Source organism: Rhinatrema bivittatum, chromosome 1 (genome assembly GCF_901001135.1).
Source record: "Rhinatrema bivittatum chromosome 1, aRhiBiv1.1, whole genome shotgun sequence".
In the NCBI taxonomy this organism is placed as follows: Eukaryota; Metazoa; Chordata; class Amphibia; order Gymnophiona; family Rhinatrematidae; genus Rhinatrema; species Rhinatrema bivittatum.
In genome coordinates, this window is record NC_042615.1 from 747,168,921 (window position 1) to 747,192,616 (window position 23,696).

General features: G+C 43.9%; 1 protein-coding gene across 1 annotated transcript in view; it reads left to right on the plus strand.

Annotated features, from left to right (window-relative positions):
• The window catches only part of RICTOR (RPTOR independent companion of MTOR complex 2), a 663,554-nt gene that overhangs the window by 155,702 nt on the left and 484,156 nt on the right, over positions 1-23,696 (plus strand). Inside the window, 1 exon segment of the mRNA XM_029578377.1 lies at positions 5,248-5,330. Within this exon segment, the coding sequence (XP_029434237.1) occupies positions 5,248-5,330 (83 nt within the window).

Below are 23,696 nucleotides of genomic sequence, written 5' to 3' on the forward strand. Positions count from 1 at the left end.
TTCATTCCAGATTCATGTAACCCACCAGCTACGTCTATCCCTTCTCTGGTGGACGATCAAAGCCAACTTACTAACAGGTCTACACTTCCAGCAACCAGTTCCACAAGTAACCTTAAACACGGACGATTCTAACCTGGGTTGGGGAGCTCACTTGAATAATCTTCAGACTCAAGGTACTTGGACGAAAATCGAAGCAGCATTTCAGATCAACTTCTTAGAGCCTCGAGTTATACATTATGCCCTATATACGTTCAAGGACTGCCTTTCACACAAGACTGTTCGTATACAAACGGACAACACAGTTGCAATGTGCTACTTGAGCAAGCAGGGCGGCACAGGCTCTTATCTCCTCTGCCAAGAAGCTGCGCAGATCTGGGCCTGGACCTTTGTACACTCCAATCATCTACGTGCCACTTATCTAGCAGGCATACAGAACGTGATCGCCTCAGTTGCAGTTCCATCCCCACGAGTGGTCTCTGGATCCTGTGGTAATGAGGAGAATCTTCCAGCGTTGGGGTCAACCAACAATCATCCTCTTTGCATCCAAACTGAATCACAAGGTGGACAGATTCTGCTCCCTGCACAGGCAACAAAACACATAAGAACATAAGAAAATGCCATACTGGGTCAGACCAAGGGTCCATCAAGCCCAGCATCCTTTTTCCAACAGTGGCCAATCCAGGCCATAAGAACCTGGCAAGTACCCCAAAAACTAAGTCTATTTCCATGTTACCATTGCTAATGGCAGTGGCTATTCTCTAAGTGAACTTAATAGCAGGTAATGGACTTCTCCTCCAAGAACTTATCCAATCCTTTTTTAAACACAGCTATACTAACTGCACTAACCACATCCTCTGGCAACAAATTCCAGAGTTTAATTGTGCGTTGAGTAAAAAGAACTTTCTCCGATTAGTTTTAAATGTGCCACATGCTAACTTCATGGCATGCCCCCTAGTCTTTCTATTATCCGAAAGAGTAAATAACCGATTCACATCTACCTGTTCTAGACCTCTCATGATTTTAAACACCTCTATCATATCCCCCTCAGTCGTCTCTTCTCCAAGCTGAAAAGTCCTAAGCTCTTTAGTCTTTCCTCATAGGGGAGTTGTTCCATTCCTCTTATCATTTTGGTAGCCCTTCTCTGTACCTTCTCCATCACAATTATATCTTTTTTGAGATGCGGCGACCAGAATTGTACACAGTATTCAAGGTGCGGTCTCACCATGGAGCGATACAGAGGCATTATGACATTTTCCGTTTTATTCACCATTCCCTTTCTAATAATTTCCAACATTCTGTTTGCTTTTTTGACTGCCGCAGCACACTGTACTGACGATTTCAATGTGTTATCCACTATGACACCTAGATCTCTTTCCTGGGTTGTAGCACCCAATATGGAACCTAACATTGTGTAATTATAGCATGGGTTATTTTTCCCTATATGCATCACCTTGCATTTATCCACATTAAATTTCATCTGTCATTTGGATGCCCAATTTTCCAATCTCACAAGGTCTTCCTGCAATTTATCACATGGACGCCTTTGCTCGCCCCTGGAACACAGGCCTCCTATAGGCATATCCCCTGATATCGCTGATAGCCAAAACTCTCGTGAAACTACAAGAGGACACAGGGTCAGTGATACTCATAGGCCCGTACTGGCCTCAACAAGTATGGTTTCCCATGCTTCTCGACCTCTCGATCAGACAACCTATTCGCCTGAGCACAGCGCCTACTCTCATAACTCAGAACCTTGGCATGTTACGCCATCTGAATCTTCAGACCCTGTCCCCCACAGCCTGGATATTGAAAGCTTGATCCTGCTACCGCTCAACCTCTCAACTAATGTCTCTCAAGTGCTTGTAGCTTCACGAAAGCCTTCCACACGAAAATCCTATTGTTCTAAGTGGAATAGATTTACCATATGGTGCACACAAAAAGGTATTGACCCTTTTTCCTGCCCCACTCCATCTCTTTTAGACTATCTCTGGCACCTTTCAGATTCTGGTCTCCAGACTTCCTCGGTGAGGGTACACCTGAGTGCCATCTCAGCGTACCACAAGGGAGTGGGGGATGCCCCGGTAACAGCACAACCCTTTGTGAGCCGGTTTATGAGGGGCCTACTACAACTTCAGCCCCCCTCTATGGCCACCAATCACTGAATGGGACCTAAATGTAGTACTTATAAGGCTCATGCACTCCCTGTTTGAGCCTTTGCACTCCTTCAATGTTAAATTTCTTACATGGAAAGTCCTTTTCCTAGTAGCCGTTACATCTGCTCGAAGGGTTAGTGAGTTACAAGCACTTGTCGCATATACAAGGTTCCTCCATGACAGAGTGATCCTCCATACTCACCCTAAATTCCTTCCCAAGGTGGTTACTGACTTCCACTTGAATCAGTCTATAGTCTTGCCCACATTTTTCCCAAGGCCTCACTCTCACCAGGACGAGAGTGTTTTACACACCTTGGACTGTAAAAAGTGTACTTGCATTTTACCTAGACTGCACTTCAGTCCATAGGAAATCCACCCAACTCTTTTTTTCTTTTGATAAAAACAAATCTGGAGTTCCAGTGGGCAAACAAACTCTCTCCAATTGGCTAGCAGACTACGTCCAATTCTGCTATGACAAAGCAGGCCTTCCTCTCCAGGGACGAGTGAAGGCGCACTCAGTAAGAGCCATGGCAACCTCAGTAACACACTATCATTCAGTACAAAATACTAGTGAACTGGGTAAACAAAGAGAGGATATAAATAAAGTAGATAAACGGGTACTCCAAATAGAAAAGATTCAAAGCCATCAGATTATTAAAGAAGAAGTAATAAATAAGAGATTAGAAAATCTGGAAAATACGGTGAGATCATTAAATTTAAGAATTAACAACTTTCCAGTTATTAAAAAAATGGACCCCATTGAATTATTTAGAAATTATGCTACTCAAGTGTTAAAAATCCCTGAAAAATGTGCGCCAGTAGTAGTAAAAGCTTTTTACTTAAGTGGAAAGAAGAAAAAACTTGAATTAGAACAGGTAATAAAGAATAGTGATGGAAAAGAAATAGAAGAGAACTCCATAGATTTATCGGACTTACTACAAAAGTCACAAGAGGAAATTGAAGTAAAAATAAGGGAAACTTTATTAATTCAATTCGCTTTTTCCACGGATAGAGATAATATTTTGAGGTCCTTTTTTCGAAATAGATTAACTACCTTCTACGGCCAAAAAGTGTGGATTTTCCCTGATTTAATTAAGGATACTCAAGATCGAAGAAGAAATTTCCTACAATATAGAAGAACAGTAGTTGAGAAAGGAGGAACTTTTTCTTTAAAATATCCGTGCAAATGTTTTATTAAATTAGATGGCAATAACTATATATTCTCCGATCCAAAAGGTTTAAAAGATCTTCTCGAGATCAAAGACCGGTAATTAGGAAATGGAAAATAGGTCAAGATATGATGTATATATTTTCCTAATGTATAATCTTATTCCTTAAAAATTCGTTCAATGGAAGATTTCACTATTTTTGCCTTGTTTGAATAAATGTCAAATAGGGGATAAGTAATACAGAATTTGTTTTCTGTTTTCCTGTTTTCTTATGATTGACATGAGTTCTATTTCATTGTAATTTGTTTTTGTAATTAATTATGTAAAGCAGTTTTTACATGAAGTAGCATGGATAAAGTGGAGTCAAGGGAGACTCTAAGATAACGAAAAGTTTCAGTTGTGGAAATGAATTGGATATCAAACTGTAAAGAGGTAGGGATGGGAAATGGAGTAAGGTGACCTAGAATCATGATTTCTGTTTTATTGAGGTTAAGTGAGAGTCAATTATGGTTGAGCCAGACTCGAACAAGGAGAGGCAAATAGAGATGACATGTGGGTAGTGGACCATGATGATGTAATTGGAAGAAAAATAATGTTGGCATAGATGCAATAGTATAAGTCAAATGTGTAAAGAAGGCGACATGGAGGAGCTAAGTTGATACTAAAAAGTACAGTAGATAGAGCAGAGCCCTGAGGAACTCCCATAGAGATGGGAAACCAAGATGATGTCATTAGCAATTTTCACCCATTCTGTTCTGCAAGAAAGGTATGATGTGAACTAGGATAAAACTGAACCCGAGATGCTCACATGCATATTATATCCACGATGACTGCCAATGTGGAATCTTGAATTGTGTAGCTATAATTTGGATTCCTCTTCCCTATGGGCATCACTTTGCACTTGTCCACATTGAATGCCATCTGGATGCCCAGTCTTGGAAGGCACACTTGCAATTTCTCACAATCCTTTTGTGATTTAACAACTTTGAATAATTTTGTTTTATCAGCATATCTGACCATTTCATTCGTTATTCCCATCTCTACATCATTTATAAATATGTTAACACCAGTGGTCCCAGATCCCTGGCATATTTCACTAGTCACTTTTCTCCAATGAGAAAATTGACCATTTAGTCCTATTCTGTTTTCTAATTTATCCAGCTCTCAATCCAGAATAGAATTTTGCTCCCGTCACATGACTTTTTAATTTCTTCAAGAGTCTTTTGTGTGGTGCTTTATGAAATGCTTTCTGAAAATCCAGATATACTATATTAACTTTCCTGCTTTTAGTGCTATATGAATGCAGTCATACGGGTGAATATGGTGTTTCAGAGCCTTTGGCGTGCATGAAAGAGAGGGGTTGATGTGGGTTGTAAATGTGTTGTCATGTATGTGCAGCAGGGAGATTGATCTTCGTAATTGCTGTACAGTCTTTTAAAACACATTGGAGTGTGATTTCTTAAAATTTTATTCCTGTGTCAGAATATGAGATGTTTTTCTGTGGGAAGAATAACAAATATAGAGGTATCTTTCTCCCATAGAAAATTAAGTGAGCTCCTCAGTTTAAAAAAAAGTCCAGAAAATAGTTTCTGCTCTGAGAATGAGTAAATATATTTGGAGTAAAGGTCTCCAGAATGCGATTAAATGCTGAATACATACATGATTAACCCATGTTGGGGTAGATAAAGATTGTTAGCGTCTATGGTGACACAGACTCCTATGCACACAATTTATTTTTTATATCTGGTTATTTGTTAACCCCCATCTCTTGCGTAAATCTTTTTCAGTAGATTATATTCAGGGGAAAAAATGGTTTGTCCTCTCCAACAAGTGGAGTCCTGAATTGAGTAAATTGTGCCTACAGTTACTGTATTGTAAAATTGTATTTTCTTTGTGATAGAATAATTTTCTATGCTTTATTTCAGGTATTATCAGCTTATGCAAGCCTGGTAATTCTGGCATCCAGTCTCTTATTGGGGTACTTTGTATACCAAATATGGAAATAAGGGTATGTACATATTTTGTAGCATCTGAAGAGATTTTTAATCAGAAAATATACAGTTACATAGGCAGACGATAGATATAAGATTTTTTTTAATGATTCAGCCGCCATACTATGAAGAATCCTAAGAGAGTTGCAAATGGTGAGAATTTTACACTGGGAAGTGCTGAGATTTATCTATACTCAAGGGTATTATGTTTGGTGAGAGGATTGTGCTTAAGCTGTAGGGTGAATTATCTTTTGGTGCATAGCAAATGCTTAGACTTCTAGGCCTTGAGGATCACATAATTGTCAGGTTTTCAGGATAACCCTCATGAATGTGCATAGGATAAATCTGTATGCAAATCTATCTCATATGTATGTATTAGCGATATCCTGAAAGTCAGACCAGTTTTCAACCCTCAAGGACAGGAGTTGGAAACCCTTGGCTTAAAGTTTTAAAATATTAAACTTTATTTTTCCCTGCCAGACCAGTCCAGACAGGTGGGTTATGCTCCTCTACCAGCAGATGGAGGCAGAGAGCAACTGATTTGATGATGTCACCCTATTCAGAGTCCCCTGCTTAACTCAGTGTGCCATTATTCTCTGCCTCCAGAGACAGGAAGGCGGCGTTGCATCCTTTGGGGAGAAGGACCCGCGCCAGGGATTCCCATGGTTTCTCCTTACAGAGGAGTATCTGCTCAAAGGTCTGGTCCCTTTAGAAGATTCCAGTCCTTTTGGCCTAGAAAGCCTCATAAAGATTGGTGTCTAGAACTGGAGTACCTCAATCTTCACAGTGAAGGTGTGGGGGCTCACCAAATTGTTCAGGAGATAGGTGGCTGTCTATCTTGCTTTTATCAGAGATGGGTCCAAATTATGATGGACTAGTAGGTCCTGGAAGTGATGAGGGCCGGCTGTGCTCTGGAATTTCTGTGAATTCCCCCAGATGCCTTTGTGGTCTCTCAATACAACTCTCTACAGAAGAGAGTGGCAGTGGAGACTACATTAAGGAGGATGTTTGATTTGAAGGCCATAATTCCTGATCTGGAATTTGTTGCCAGAGGATGTGGTTAGTGCAGTTAGTATAGCTGTGTTTAAAAAAGGATTGGATAAGATCTTGGAGGAGAAGTCCATTACCTGCTATTAAGTTGACTTAGAAAATAGCCACTGCTATTACTAGCAATGGTAACATGGAATAGACTTAGTTTTTGGGTACTTGCCAGGTTCTTATGGCCTGGATTGGCCGCTGTTGGAAACAGGATGCTGGGCTTGATGGACCCTTGGTCTGACCCAGTATGGCATGTTCTTATGTTCTTATCCCAGATTGCAAAAAATAAGGGGTGCTATTCCATTATTTTGTTGTTTCCAAAGAGGTGGGGGGACTTTCAGCCCATCCTGGATCTCAGAGGAGTCACTTGACATTTATGTGTGTCTTATTTCTAAATTTAAACTCTATGATCTGTAATAATGGCAGTACAGACAGGGGAATTTCTCTTGTCCCTCGACCTGATGGAGGCATATAAACATTTTCTCCTTTGCTGGAAACATTGTTTGCTGCACTTTGCTGCTCTGGGATGTCATTTTCAATTTTAGACCCTGCTTTTCAGGCTGGCTACTGCGCCCAGGATCTTCTCCACAATCAGAGTGTTGGTAGTGGTGTATCTACGCAAAGAGGGCATTTTGGTCCATATCTGAATGTCTGGTTGATGTGGATCAAAAACAGGCAGAAAAGAGTCACTTGGCTTTTCGCAAGGTGATCTCCTTGCTTCAGGACTTTGACTGTTTGGTGATCTTGGCCACGAGTAGCTTACAGCCATCTCAGACACTAATGTATCTTGGTGTGCAACTTGATATGGAGCAGGGCAAAGTGTTTCTGACAGAGTGTCGCATTCAGATGTTAATGACTCAAGTTCAGACTTTGAAAAGAAGTATTTGCCCAACGGAGTGGTTTTATCTACAAGTCCTGGGGTCAATAGCAGCCACGTTGGATGTTGTTCCTTGGGTGATAGCATACATGAATCCCTTCGGCACACCTTGCTCTCCAGGTGGAATCTGCAGTCGCAGGAGTACTCTGTTCGATGCCCCTTGCCTTTGGAGGTGAGTATCCAGTTACAGTGATGTTTACAAGTGGAACGTGTGAGGAATGGGTTCTCCCCAGGCCTAATTCTCACTCAAGGGATCAAGCCCTTCAAACTTGTGTACCCTCTGCAAGTATCTCTATCCTGGTGGGAAGACTTTTCCAATCTAGAAAAGGACTTCCCTTCCAAACCTCTTCGCCCCAGGCGATTTTCACCCCCTATGCTTCCCCTCAGGGCTGGGGAGCCCATGTGAATGGTAACCACACGCAAGGTCTCTGGTTTGCCTCCGAAGCCCGCTGTCAGATAAACTTCCTGGAACTTCGGGCAATCAGGTACGCCTTGTGGGCATTCAAGGACCAGTTGTCATCCAAAGAAGTCCCGGTCTGCCACTGGGGGTCCCCCATCCTCTCTGGGACCTGACTCTGCCTCCTGATCTACTGCTGGGGAACCCGCCCTCCTGGGGGATCTGACTCCGCCTCCCGGACTGCCATTGGGGTCCTCTCACTGAAGGGTGGGGGAACCACTCCAGGCCTGCTGCTGTCCTTCTGTTCTCCTCCCTCAGTTAAGTTTTCTGTGGCTTGGGTTTACAGCTAAACTAGGCTCATGGCTATTTTAGCGTTCAGTGGTTCTGGCCCTCTGCAGTCCCACCTATCAGTGATTTTAGCTCCACTAAGCTCATGGCCAATTATGTGCTGTTACCCATCCCGGATAAGTCACCTTCTCTCAGCCTGGCTTTTGCTTTATCTGTTTTCTGACCCTGTATGGATCACCTCTCAGCCAAAAGGTCAAGCCCCAGGCATGACTACAGAGAGAGACCATGTGCACACCACTCTTTCCTGCCTTGCCATATGTCTGAATACCCTTGTTAGTCAGGGTGAAAATCTGTTTGCCTCCTAGGAAAGTTTTCCAGTACATTTCTCTCATAAATCCCTTTTAGTCATAGTTCTTTAATTTAGGATTTGAATTCCTTTTTTTTGTTAAGTGATATTTCCTACAAAATTTTCCAGCAGAAATCCAGGGGGCTGTGTCATGCAAATCTCCTACCTGAATATATGACTAATCTTTGAATTGGCAGTTAACTACCTTCACACTAAGGGGTCTGACAGCATTTTCAATTTCATTCTGTTTCCTGGGCTGGCAGCTCATGTCCTCCCCTTTTTTCCTGCTACAGTTCACTTAGATGGTAGCATGTTCAAACCTCTGTCTCTCGTGAGCGGGGGTTTCACTTTCCCCCACTTAAATTTCTTGTTGTCCTCAACAAGACGCCACTCTCTTGCATGTATCTCCCCTTTAGACCCATCTCTCAAGGCATTTCTTCATTACTTTTGGGTAATAGGCAGTCCCCCTGTTTGTGTGCTACTGTCAGAGGGACATTCAGTGGATTTCCAGGGTTATCATAAGTCAACCTTATTGGGGGTTTCATAGCCTACCTTTCCTTCTGAGCTCTTGGGGTGGCAGTGGAACCAATTCCTCAGCCTCTGTAGTTTCTGATTCTCTCTGGGGCTGAATCTCATCTTTGGCTCCTTTCTCCCTCTCTTGTTTCAGGTTGTCCGCTCTGTAGGAACTCCAGCGTCACGGGAACTTTTAAGTGAACGTGTCTTGATGTCGTGATTTTCACACCAGGCTTCAAATATTCTCCAGATCCTTATGTATGTTAACGATGTGGAGAACTTGCGTGCTCGGAGTAGGGGTGTCTATTACCGCTCCCGAGTATCCGCTCTTCTTCAGGCGAGCCCTCTCAATGGCCAGACCGTAAGAGAGAATTGAGCTGGGTCCTCGTAGAAGATCGGACCCTGTTGTAGCAGGTCCCTGAGAGGGGGCAGGGGTAGAGGGTTCCCTGCCAGCAGTCTTCTCATGTCTGCGTACCACGGTCTTCTTGGCCAGTCCGGGGCCACCAGAAGAACTAGTCCCTTGTGTAGCTGTATCTTGTGAAGCAGAGAGCCACGCTGGACATGCATTGAAAGTAAAGCATCTGCCCAGCTACACCTCGCTTCCCTGTGAATACAAATTTTTTTTTCCTTCCACATTATCTCTTGCCGTTGAAGCCCAGAGCAATGATGGAGTCACAACTGTGTGTATGTACACTGAACAAGGATATTATCTCTAGGTAGTAACCCCCATTTCCGTGAGCCACATTAACAAACAACAAATATTGAACAAGCCTAATAATTGGCAATACCTATAGCTATGACCTCACCGGTAATTTTACATACATTTACCCACCCCTGGTTTTTTTTTTTTTATTTGGTAGATGGTAGAAAATCCACCCTCCCACTGAGGTCAAGGGGAATAGACATTTTACTCCCCATAGTGACTAAAGGAACAGATACCCCTCCCAGCAAAACTGTAAGGGGTGATTTGTTGGGATCTAAATCCATAGAGCAAGTACTAAACAATATAAAGCAACTACTAACCAACATGAAACTCATCCTAAACTTCAATAAGACTGAAATAATCATACTGGATAGAAAAAACAACGCTCCTCAACTACCACCACTCAATCTAATGAACCAAAAAGTGGCAATCTCTCTGGTCAATCATGCCCGCAACCTTTGAGTCATAATTGACAAGGAACTTTCCTTCAAGAACCTCATCACAACTAAAATCAAAGACGGATATCACAAACTCCTAACACTGCGTCAATTAAAACCTTTCCTCTCCCCCAATGATTTCAGATCAGTCCTTCAACTACTCATCTTCTCCAACCTGGACTACTGCAACTCCCTACTATTCAACTTACCGCTTAACAGCATCCGACCACTCCAAATCCTACAAAATTCAGCTGCAAGAATACTCACCGGATCTAAAAAACATGATCACATTACTCCTACACTTATATCACTACACTGGCTCCCAATAAAATTTAGGATCGAATACAAAATACTATCCATGCTACACAAAATAATATACGAAAAACAAACAAACTGGCTAAGTTCATCCATAAAATTGCATTCTCCAACAGAAATCTCAGATCAGCAAATAAAGAACTATTAAAGATTCCACCTACTCGTTCTAAGCAACTCACCTCAACTCAAAAGAGAGCAATTTCACTAGGAAGCCCTAAACTCTGGAACACCCTCCCAACTATGGGAAACACCTATATTTTGCCTCTCCACATCTAGAAAGCTGGATCTCAAGTTTTGAGTCCAGCACTGTCCGGAATTCATTGTGGTACATCTTCCACACCAGTCAGTCATAGTAGAATCAGCTATGAAGAAAGTAAAGACGACACACAATGATTCTAATTCCCCATCGAGAAAAAATCATAAACTCCTAAACAATTTCGGCAAAAGAATATTCAAGTGCCATTCATTAGTTCTACAAGGTACAATACATTCATGATTGTCTCCAGAAGCAGAAGCCATAGCTACCTGTTTCTCAACAGAATATCGTCCCATTCTGTCTGAGTCGTTTGATTCTGCTTCATGTGAATCCCCTGCTCCTATTGAAGTGTGTCTCATGGCCTGGTTAAGAGCCAGTTTCAACTCAGAGGATATTTATGAAAAACTTGATGAACTCCTGTGCTTGAGAGATAACCTATTTGGAGAGAAACGATATCACAGATAAAAGTCCAAAATGTGGGCAATCCAATCTTTCTCCCTGGCAGTAGAACAGCCTACTCCAAAACAACATTCTTATTATCTTTACAAGCCTACATACTTTCACAAATGGCGGTATCAACCTTTTCAGCGTTACCAGAGCCACCCTTTTCTGGCACAATGTGAACAACAAATTCCGGCCAGATGTTGACAAAGGGAATGCCATCAGCCAAGTACAAGCCAACAAGCCCAGCCTAAGCCAGAACCCAGTTTTTGATACCAATGTCTAATCCCCATCCTTCCCTATGGTAGCGGGACAAATTCACCATTTCCTGGACAAGTGGTATTAAATAAATGACTCTTGAGTCAGCAGCATCGTGCAACATGGGTATTAGTTGCATTTCTCCCAACCCCCACCCCTTCCACACTATTTGCTGCCCAGATCGGATCCATCTCATCTCCCTCAGATTCATCTGGAGATGCAGTCTCCTCTTCAACACCAGGCAGTAGTTACTTTCTACATTGTAACACTAGCAAGGTTTCTATTCCAGATATTTTCTCATCTCCAAGAAGTTGGAGTGATTACAGATCCTTGATCTGCAGCTCCTCAACAAGCATATTCTGAGGGAGAAATTAAAAACAAACTGTCAGTATGATTCTCCTGTTCATTCAACACAGTGAATGGGTGTGTGCCCTGGATCTCAAGAATGCCTATATTCATATTCCAATTCACCCAGCCCACTGGCATTACCTTTGGTTCTAAGTGGATTTGTCACACTACCAATACAAAATGGGGACAGAGGCATCTCCTCTGTCCCCAGAGTCTTTACCAAATGCCTTGCAGTAATAGCAAGCTCACCTCCATCATAAGTGCATTCAGGTTTTCCCATACTTACACTGGCTAATCACAGCAAATTCTTGAGAAGCAGACCTCCATTTCTGGACATAGCCATATGTCTTCTTCAGAGCTTAGGTTTTCTCATCAACTTCTAGAAGTTCAACTTGGAACCCATGCAGAAACTTAAGTTCATAGAAACCCATATAAACACCATGCTTCAGAAGGCATTCTTGCCCATCGATCAGAGATTGACTATGATTTTTCTCATTTAAGCACCGTTTGCCAACACAAGGACCTCTGCCAAAAGACTCTTATACTGCTCGATCATATGGCGACAGCTAACCTTGTAATTTCATTGACTCATCTTCTCATTTATTATCCCCAGTAAGTTCTGTGATCTCAATAGGATCAGTTCACTCAACCACTGTCTTCAGTAGAATGAATCACAACAGTGACAAGGGAGCTGCAATGGTGGTTGCATCCAATGTACTCCAGGATGGTGCTCCACTGTGTTTCTGTCATAATCAGCTTGTCCTCATAAAAGATACCTTAGCAAAGGTTGGGAGCCCATGTGGGACTCTTCTGTACCCAAGGTCATTGGTCTCCACAGGAATCTATTTTCCAGATCAATTTCCTGGAGCTACATGTTATATAGCATACTATCATTAAGTTCATGCTTATACTCTGCATAAAGAGCATCCTGATTCAATCAATCAAGTTACCATGTTCTATGTCAACAAGCAGGGAGGAACAGGGTTGTGGCTTCTCTGCCTGGAGGCACTGAAGATTTGGAACTGGGCAAAGTGACACTAGGCATCTCTGAAAGTAACGTAATCTCCAGATGTTTCCAACATTCTGGTGGTTTGTCTCAGCAGAGTGTTTCAACCTCATGAGTGGTCTCTTCAGTAGTCAGCAAACAAACTGTTCGAATTCAGGAGTCTACCAGCAGTAGATCTATTTGCATCACAGTAAAACACAAAACTGAATTTTGCTCCATTCTTCCAAGGGATCTCAGGCTAGTATAAGATGCTTCCCTTCTCAATTGAGGCTCAAGTCTCATGTACGCATACCACTGATTGCCAAAGTAATACAGAAAGTTCTCCGAGATTGAACCTGCCTGATCTTTACAGCACTGGCATGGCTGAGTCAGATTTGGTATGCGTATCTTGACAAGCATTCCACCAGTTTTCCCATACCTTTGGGGTCAGACCCTGCTTTTCTAACTCAAGACGATGGAATATTCTTTCATCCCAACCTCTCAGCCCTCAACCTCACAGCATGGATGCTGAACGCTAAGTGATTACCACTATTTACTTCCATTGGTCATCAAAGACAGAGTAATTTCCTCTAGAAAACCTTCAACCAGGCAAACTACACCTTCAAATGGAAAAGATTTTCCATCTGATGCCAACAGCATGATTCAGATCCCTTCTCATGTGAGCCTCCACAACTTTTGCAATAGATGCTTCACCTATCTAATTCAGATCTTGCTGATGCCTCAGTGAGAGTAAATCTGAGAGCCATCATGGTTTACCAAACTTGTTAAACAACAAACCAATTTCCATGCTTCCACTTGTCTCATTTTATGAAGGGACTCTGGCACATTAAACCCTCAATCCAGAAGCCACCTGTTCTGTGGGATTTCAGTGTAGTCCTTTTGACCTGTAGGAATCAGCTCCTTTAAAGTTCCTAACTTGGAAAGTCGCGTTCCTAGTTGTAGTTACCTCGACGAGAAGAGATAGTAAACTCCAGGCTTTCGTTCGCCACCCCTCCATATATGCAGTTCTATCATACAGGGTGGTTTTCATATTCACCCAAAGTTTATACCAAAGATGGTTTCAGGTTTCCATATTAATTAATCTGTTGTACTACCTACCTTCTTCCCAAGGCCGCATGCGCATGAGGGTGAAAAAGCCCTTTATACTCTGGACAGGAAAAGGGCCTTGACAAATTACAAATAACATACTCAGCCTCATCGTCAAGCTAATCAGCTTTTTGTCTCTCATGACTAACTGTTTTGGTATAGCAGTTACCAAGCAAACTTTATCCAACTGGATAACTGAGTGTATCCATCACTGCTATGGTCTACCATGATTTCAATTTACGGACTCTATCAAAGCTTATCAAGTATAAGCCATAGCTTCCTCTGTTGTTTATCTCAGAGAAGTGTCCATCGAAGATATCTGCAAAGCTGCGATATGGTCATCAGCCCACACATTCACATTCCATTACTGTCTTGATACCTTTTTAAGGTCTGACGGATTTGAGTAAGCAGTTTTGAAAAATCTGTTCTTGCTTTTGTCTACTTTCCATGGCTGAAACCAGGTTGCTTATTCAGTAATCATAATTCTGCAATCCTCAGCTTGGGACTCCCCATATATAAAAGCTAATTCAGCCTGCTTATCAATGGAAGTTAGCCATGGATACCTGCCCACCTCCCTGGATAATTGATTGCACAGCTAAATTTAGTTGTTAACTGACTGAGGAGGCTCATGAGGCAGTGCCTACTCAGGAACTCTTGGACATGCTCAATAGATCTAAAAGCTTGGAGAAACAAGTTCATTCAGTATGCTGGATGACATCACCCACATGTAATGGCTAATTCATCCTGCTATCTATGGAAAATGCATTAACAGTAAGCAAGCATGCTTTGTCAAAATGAGGAAGAGGAAATGCTGGGACAATTAACTTTCAAGCCATCCCTCTTAGAAGTTAAGATTTCTTGGCATTAACTGATATACCAGAAAACGACCTGCAATGCTGCTACCAATTTGATTTATTTTTTTTAAACTATGTAATCACCCATAGCGATTACAGAGGCGATAGCAATGCACAGAATACCTTGCATCAGCAGACATCCATTATACAGAAAGGAATATTAATATATACAACAACGCATGCAGGGAGGAACCACACTTAACTCCTAATGATGCAGACCTGGCTAGTCAGGCAGTTGCAGGGTGAAGGGAGACATCATATAGATCTCATGACAATAATATCCTTATAAAGTATTGGATACACATGTACTCCTTAATCAGGAGCTGCTGAGCCTTGATAAGACCAATTATCTAGATCAAATTACATTATAAGTTTTAAATTACACCTTAAGTAGATAAACGTCTTTACCAGAGAAGTTTTGTGCAACTGCCGGCACCACCCCTCCAATGTAGGCACAGATTTCGACAGGGTGGCAATTGTGAATCTGTCCGCATGTATCAACTGATTCACCAGCAGGCATTTGGAAGTTAACACTTGAACTTCCCACCAAGTCCCCAAAAAGCATAAAGCTGGTGTGAGGTCTATATCCACTCCTAATATTTTGCCAATCTCTATGTTAACTCCTGCCCAGAACCTTGCTACATATGGACAGGGTCACCACATGTGCAGGATCTTGCCCACTTGTATACATCCCCTCTAAAACAAAGCAGAGGGACCTGATTGAAAATCTGAAATAAAACAGGTACCTATACACCCTGTAGAGAGAAGTTTTATCATCAGCTCTGTTCTGTGACTACATATGGAAATCTTGTGAGCCGCCCTTCCAAATTGTTCTCCATTCATCAGAGTCCAGACTCATTTGCAAATCAGCATTCCACTGTGATAGCCACAGTGGCGGATCACAAGTCACTTGGCAGAATTGTATCACCTTGTATATTTCAGAAATGTCCTTAAGAGGTGGACCTTCCCGTGCAAAAACATTATCTAGCGGATTAAGGATCTGTGATTCCCAACCTCTCCTCTTATATCTCTCCAGTTCTCACAGGACAAGCAGGATGGTAGTCCTCACATATGGGTGACATCATCAGGATGGAGCCCAATCACGGAAAACTTCTGTCAAAGTTTCCAGAACTTTGACTGGCCCCTACTGGGCATGCCCAGCATGGCACTAACCCTGCAGCCAGCAAGGGTCCCCCTTCAGTTTTCTTTTTTCCGCGCAGCAGTAGCCTCGTGGTTTAGGAGCTCTGAAGAGATTCCTGACAGGAATTTTCCTCACGGAGTTAATTAAAATTAGATTGCCCCACAGGGGTCCCTCCTCTAACTTTTCTCAGGCCGTGGCACTCCGGTAAGTTATTCACCGTCTTTCGTCGATTACCGTCGAGTTTGGCCCTCGACAGTACCGCGGCTCGATTTTTTCTATGGCCATGGTGTCGGGATTTCGTCTGTGCCCGGACTGTACTCGCACCATGTCCATCACAGACCCTCATGGAGTCTGTGTAATGTGTTTTGGCCATGAGCATGATGTCCTGACTTGCACCATATGTGCCCTCATGACACCAAAAGGTCGCAAAGCCAGAATAGAGAAGATGGGACTCCTCTTCCGTGCTCACACCCCGACGCCGTCCATCGCATCGACGTCATCAGAACCGGCACCGTCGAAGTCGCACCAGCATCGACAACCGTCCGGTGACCGCCCGCCATTGACGTCTTCACAGCCATCGACTCCCGTTTCTCCCCCTCAAGATCGAGGGGATCGTAGGGAGAAACATCGCCATCGGCATCATAAGTCTTGGACCGTCGAGGGAGCGAAATCATTGACCTCGCCACCGTCCAAGCCACCATCAAAGAAGCCCCGTTCAGGAACGGCACCGAACACTCCTGCGACCGGGACATCGAGGCCACCCTCACCCGATCGGGGTTTGGTAGTCGCGATTCCGCCTGTAAAGGTGGTCCATCCGACTGTGCCTCAGCCTCCCTCTTCCGTAACGGAGTCGGGGCTGATTGTCCCAGGCCTCCAGGAAGAACTGGACCGGCTGGTCCAGGAGGCCATCGACAAGGCGATGCTACGACTCCAGGTTCCTCTGACACCGGCACCGAGAGTGGAACCTGTCACTGACCCGATTCCAGCAGCGCTGGCACCGCTGCTATCCCGGATGGAGGCGCTCATGACTGCCCTTCCACCGGTTATTCCCGGGCTCCTATGGCTCCGGTGCGCTCCCCGATGACAGCTTCATCGGGAGGAGAATCACCATTTCGCATTCCTCCTTCGGGGGTATTGCATCAGTCATCAATGCCATGTCACCGATTCATCAGGGGCGATACGCACATCGGCGCCATCGATGCCGGCACAGTGACCCCGGCGATTCCTTCGATTTTCTCGAGCCTCAGCCGGGCCCTTCGATTATCCAACCCCCTTCTCGTCCTACAGGTCAGCCTGCTGATCCTTATGACACCTGGGGTGATGATACTTCCACAGACACCGATGACTTACCTTCACCTCCCTCTCCTACTGAAAGTAGAAAGCTTTCTCCTCCAAAGGACCTCTCTTTCATTAATTTTGTGAAGGAAATGTCTGAATTGGTCCCTTTTCAGCTTCAGACGGAGCAAGATGATAGGCACCAGATGATGGAGCTTCTCCGGTTCCTGGATGCCCCTAAAGTTATCACTTCTATTCCCATTCATCAAGTTCTTCTTGACCTCCTCAAAAGAACTGGGAAAACCCTGGATCCATTGCCCCAGTACAGAGAAAGGCTGACAATTCCTATCTAGTACAGTCAGCCCCTGGCTTTCAAAAATCTCAGTTTGACCACCACTCAGATGTGGTAGAATCAGCTCAAAAGAAAGCAAAAAGGGACGAAGCCTCACTCCTCTACCCCTCCTGTCAAGGAACACAAGTTCCTAGACAGTATTGGTCGACGAGTGTTCCAAGGGGCCATGCTTATCTCCAGAATTGCTTCTTACCAGCTGTACATGACCCAATACAACAGGGTCATTTTCAAGCAAATACAGGACTTCTCTGAAACCCTGCCTGACCAATTCCAAGAACATCTTCAAATCCTTGTCAACAAGGGGTTTGAGGCAGGAAAGCATGAGATAAGAACAGCTTACAATATCTTCGACACCTCCACTAGAGTGTCTGCAACTGCCATTTCGGCAAGACACTGGGCCTGGCTCAAGTCTTCTGACCTTCGCCCAGAAGTACAAGACAGGCTCTCTGAACTGCCCTGTATAGGAGATAATCTGTTCGGTGAACAGATTCAGCAAATAGTGGCTGAATTAAAGGACTATCATGAGACCCTCAAAAAGGTCTCATCGATACCTTCTGACTTCCCTTCTAGACAGCCCTTCAAGAAGGACTCTAAGTCATTCTTCTGCCCAAGGAAGTACTATCCTCCACCAATAAGGTCCCGAGTTACGAGGCCTTATCAAAAATCTCAGCCTCGCCAGCCCTGGAAGCAAAAGCCACAAGCAGCTCCCCAGCCGGGGCCTGCTTCAGGTTTTTGACTTTTCCTTGGAGAGCAGCAGCCTGATTCCTCTGCCAGGCATACCAGTGGGAGGTCGATTGTGCCACTTTCACGGCTTGTGGCAATCAATCACAACCGACCAATGGGTGCTAGCAATCATTGCTCAGGGTTACCACTTGAACTTTCTTGCTCTTCCACCGGAATCACCACCTCTACAAGAGTGGAGAGTAACCGACCACTCTGTCCTTCTGGAGCAGGAGGTTTCCCTTCTTCTCCAGTTAAGAGCAATAGAACCCTTCCCTCTTTCGCAACAAGGCCTAGGGTTCTATTCCCAGTACTTTTTGATCCCCAAAAAATCCGGGGGGCTTCGTCCAATTCTGGACCTACGTGCCCTCAACAAGTACCTCCAGCGGGAAAAGTTCAAGATGGTAACCTTGGGCTCGCTTCTACCTCTTCTACAAAGTGGAGACTGGCTCTGCCCTCTGGACCTCCAAGACGCATACACCCAAATTGCGATAGCTCCAGCTCATCGCAAGTACCTCCGCTTTTTAGTAGGCCCAAGGCACTATCAATACCGGGTGCTTCCATTCGGCCTAGCGTCGGCACCACGAGTCTTTACCAAGTGTCTCGTAGTTGTCGCAGCCTTTCTCAGGAAAGAAGGTGTTCATGTCTACATCTATCTAGACGACTGGTTAATCAGGGCCCCAACCCAGCAGGCTGCTCTATCGTCCCTGGATATGACCCTACACACTCTAATTTCTTTAGGATTTCTCGTCAGTTACGAGAAATCCTATTCAGTCCCATCTCAAACCTAGTCGTTCATTGGGGCAGACGTGGACACCTTATAGGCAAAAGCCTTTCTACCTCAACAACGAGTGCAAACCCTCGTGTCCCTCGCTCACCAGTTGCAGTCTCAGTATACAGCAACAGCTCGGCAATTCCTTGTCGTCCTCGGACACATGGCGTCCTCAGTCCATCTCACACCAATGGCCCGCCTGGCCATGAGAGTCATGCATTGGACTCTGAGGTCACAATGGATTCAAGTGACTTAGCCTCTGTCAACCATTGTCCACATCACCGACGCACTCTGTCTGTCTCTCGCCTGGTGGAAAGATCAGAACAATCTCCTCCAGGGACTGCCCTTTCACCTACCAGATCCTCAACTCATTCTCACCACCGACGCTTCTAACCTCAGGTGGGGAGCTCATGTGAACGATCTACAGACACAAGGAACTTGGTCTCCAGAGGAAGCCAAACACCAGGATAAATTTCCTGAGCTTCGAGCAATGCGATATGCTCTCAGAGCTTTTCAGGATCCCTATCAAATCACGTCATCCTGATTCAGGACTGACAACCAGGTGGCCATGTGGTACATCAACAAGCAGGGAGGCACAGGCTCCTTCCTTCTGTGTCAGGAAGCTGCGCAGATTTGGGTGCGGAAGCGCTCTCCCACTCGATGTACCTCAGGGCCACCTATTTGCCGGGAAGTGCACAATGTCTTGGCAGACAAACTGTGTCGTGTCTTCCAACTGCACGAGTGGTCTCTCAATCCCTCGGTAGTGGACCTCTCTCATCTAGCAATGGGGTTTATCCCCAAATAGACCTCTTTGCGTCCCCTCAGAACCACATAGTGGACAATTACTGCTCCTCATTTGGAGCCAGCGCTCTCAGCTCAGAGATGCATTTTCCCTCTCGTGGGCAGCTGGTTTGCTTTATGCATTCCCTCCACTTCCTCTTCTCTCGAAGAGTCTCGAGAAGCTCCGTCAGGACAAGGGAACCATGATCCTGATGGCTTGGCCAGTGAGGTCTAAGTATGGTTTCCCATATTCAGGATCTCTCCATCCGCAGGCACATTCCCTTGGGAACGCACCCGCCACTGATCACTCAGATCGGATTGTCAACGCCATCCCAATTTTCAAGGCCTTGTCCCTGACGGCATGGATGTTGAAAGGTTAATCCTTCAACCACTTAACCTTTCAGATTCGGTTCTCGTGTCCTGATTGCTTCGCGGAAGCCTTGCGCAAGAAAGTCTTATTCCTATAAATGGAAAAGGTATACATCACGGTGTTCTTCGCAATCCCTTGATCCCTTTTTCCTGTCCAATCCCAAGGTTTTTGGATTTATTTCTGGCATTTATCGGAATCTGGTCTAAAGACCTCTTCCATCAGAATGCATGTCCAGTGCGGTAGCCCGCCTTCCATAAAGGTGTCGGGGATGTCCCCTATATCGGTACAATCCCTCGTAACTCGTTTTCTGAAAGGCTTGCTCCATATCAGGCCACCTTACGTAGTCCGGCCCCTTCTTGGGACCTAACCTGGTTTCTCGGGCAGCTCATGAAACCACCTTTAGAACCTCTTCACTCCTGTGATCTAAAATATCTCACATGGAAAGTGATTTTCCTTTTAGCTATCACTTCAGCTCGCAGGGTTAGTGAGTACAGGCCTAGTTACCTATCCGCCTTACACTAAACTCCTGCAGGACCTGGCAGTACTCCGTACTCACCCTAAGTTTTTGCCTGAGGTAGTTTCGGAGTTTTTCACATTAATCAATCCATCATACTACCTATCTTCTTTCCCAGGTCCCACTCCAACCCAGGGGAACAGGCTCTGCATACCCCTCGACTGTAAACGGGCTCTAGCGTTCTACCTAGACCGTACAGTTGCTCACAGGAAGAGCTCTCAGTTATTCGTCTCTTTCCATCCCAACAAATTAGGGCAACCTGTGGGTAAGCAGACTCTCTCCTCCTGGTTGGCGGCCCTGCATATCTTTTTGCTATCAGCAAGCAGGCATTCCTTTCCAAGACAGTGTTAAAGCACACTCTGTGAGGGCCATGGCGACTTCAGTAGCACACCTACGATCTGTGTTGCTTCCTGACATTTGCAGGGCTGCCACCTGGAGCTCTCTCCACACTTTCGCAGCCCACTATTTGCTTGGACAAAGCTGGAAGACAGGATTCCATCTTCGGCCAATCTGTCCTGCGTAACCTATTTCCAATGTGACGTACCAACACCCTTCGCCCTGCCTGGTGGGGTTCAGGATGCCCTTTATTAAATTTCCACCTCAGTTTGTTGTGCCTGTTGCACGCCGTTGGGTACATATGGTGCATGTTCGGACATCCTCAGCTTGGTACTCACCCATATGTGAGGACTACCATCCTGCTTTGTACTGTGAGAAAGCAAGTGTTGCTTACCTGTAACAGGTGTTCTCACAGGACAGCAGGATGTTAGTCCTCAAGAAACTCGCCCGCCACCCCGCGGTGTTGGGTTCGTAACGTTTTGTTGTTTTATTTTTTCGGGCACTGCCTGGTAGCTATCAAATAAGACTGAAGGGGGGACCCCTGCTGGCTGCAGGGTTAGTACCATGCTGGGCATGCCCAGTAGGGGCCAGTCAAAGTTCTGGAAACTTGACAGACGTTTTCTGTGATTGGGCTCCATCCTGATGATGTCACCCATATGTGAGGACTATCATCCTGCTGTCTTCTGAGAACACCTGTTACAGGTAAGCAACACTTGCTTTCCTCCATTAAAGCCCTATATAAGGGTAGCGAGTTCTCCCATATCTTGCATTATTTCTGTAGATCCAAAAAAGATTTAGGACTCCCTGTCTTCTTCCCATATTTGCTGTGTAAAAGTTGAAGTGCAAAAACTGTACCTAAGTACCGAAAATGGCCAGGAAGACATGACCATCTCTTTCTGCACTGTTTTTCAAATTCATACATTTATGAACTGTGCGAACTTGCATCTCCTATTAGCTGAACATTGGCCACCAAGTCAGGCTGAAACAGTAACATAAGTAAATCTGCCCCCAACATGGCACAACTTGGTCCCTATGCAACCAGATCATCGCACTTCTAGACTTGCAGTCCAGTAATAACTTTGCAAGTTTGGGAGAGCCATATCACCCGCTTCGTTCGGTTTCCATAGACTTGGAATTTTATGCGAGCTTGATTGTTTTGCTATATAAATTTAATGAGTGCTCCGTTAAAATTACCAGTAACATAGCAGAGAATCTCTGTCCTATACAATCCAAAGAAATCAATACTGAAAAATAATTAAAAAAAAACCTTGGTATACTCCTGAACTAAAAGCTATGAAAACAGAGCTTCGAAAAACAGAAAAAGTATGGCGCAGAAACCAAAATTCTACTACTCTATTAAAATTTAAGTACTTACTTCATAAATATCGCCAAAACACCGATAAAACAAAGAAGGATTTCTACACGGCCAGAATCCATCAATATCAATTCAACCCCCAAGCACTCTTCCAATATGTCAAAAGCCTTATTACTGCACCAGCTCTTTCTATCACAATCAATGACGAGGAATCTAAATGTGAGGAACTAGCTACGTATTTTTATAACAAAATACAATCAATTATAATGCGATGTAAGTCACAAATTACAATGAATTCTAAATCTAATATTAACTCCTCCTACATTAACAATCCTACTGATCATACCGCTACTACATACTCTAATCAAACTACATCAGCCACTCAAAATAAAGCTGAAACAAAGCTTACCAATCTAGAAATTACTACTGGTATTGAAGTCGAATCAATTCTAAAGAAAATAAAACCAGCTTTCCACCCCACAGACATCATGCCTACTAAGATTCTCCTTGCAATACGTACAACTATAGCTAAACCCATTGCAATGATTCTTAACAAATCCATCACCTCAGGCATTGTTCCTTCTTTACTCAAACATGCTATAATAACGCCTACATTAAAAAAGCAAACCTAGACTCATCTGATCCAGCAAACTTTCGCCCAGTTTCTAACCTACCTTTCCTTTCAAAGGTAATGGAAAGAATCATCAACAAACAACTAACTGATTATCTAGATGAGCATCATCTTCTCTTCCCATCCCAATATGGGTTTAGAAAGTATCACAGCACTGAAACACTTTTAATTTCTCTCTCAGAGATATTACTAAAAGCTTTTGATACTGGAAAATCATATCTTATCGCTCTTCTTGATATTTCAGCTGCATTCGACACAGTAAATCACAACACCCTTATAAACCGCCTTTCTGAAATAGGCATTACCGGCTCAGCACTACTATGGTTCCAATCTTTTCTGAGCAACAGAACTTACAGTGTTAAATGTGGACAAAGTGAATCCAAACCAAGAAATCTCTCTCAAGGAGTCCCACAAGGATCCTCTCTTTCCTCTACTTTATTTAATGTTTACCTCTCACCACTATGCCGGCTACTCTCTAAACTGGGTCTTCAATATTTTATATATGCGGATGACGTACAGATTATTATTCCTATTACCAATTCAATTACAAATGCCCTGAGCTTTTGGAATGCAGCATTATCAGAAATTAAATCAATTCTTACGGACAACCAATTAGCTATCAACACCAATAAAACTGAGCTTATGATTATATCACCCCCAAATAATACTATACTGAACAACTCCAACCTCTCACAACACATCTCTACAATGTCTCAGCAAGTACGTAGCCTTGGCGTTATTATTGATAACAATCTTACTTTCAAAAAATTCATCGCTGATACAATTAAAAATGGATTCTTTAAGTTACACACACTAAAACGCATTAAACCCCTTTTATACCAGTATGATTTCCGAACAGTCTTGCAAGCAACGATTCTATCAAACATTGATTACTGCAATGCATTGCTATTAGGACTACCTAAAACAACAATCCAGCCTTTGCAAATGTTACAAAATGCAGCTGCCCGCATCATCACTGACACGAGACGCCATGAGCACATCACTCCAGCACTT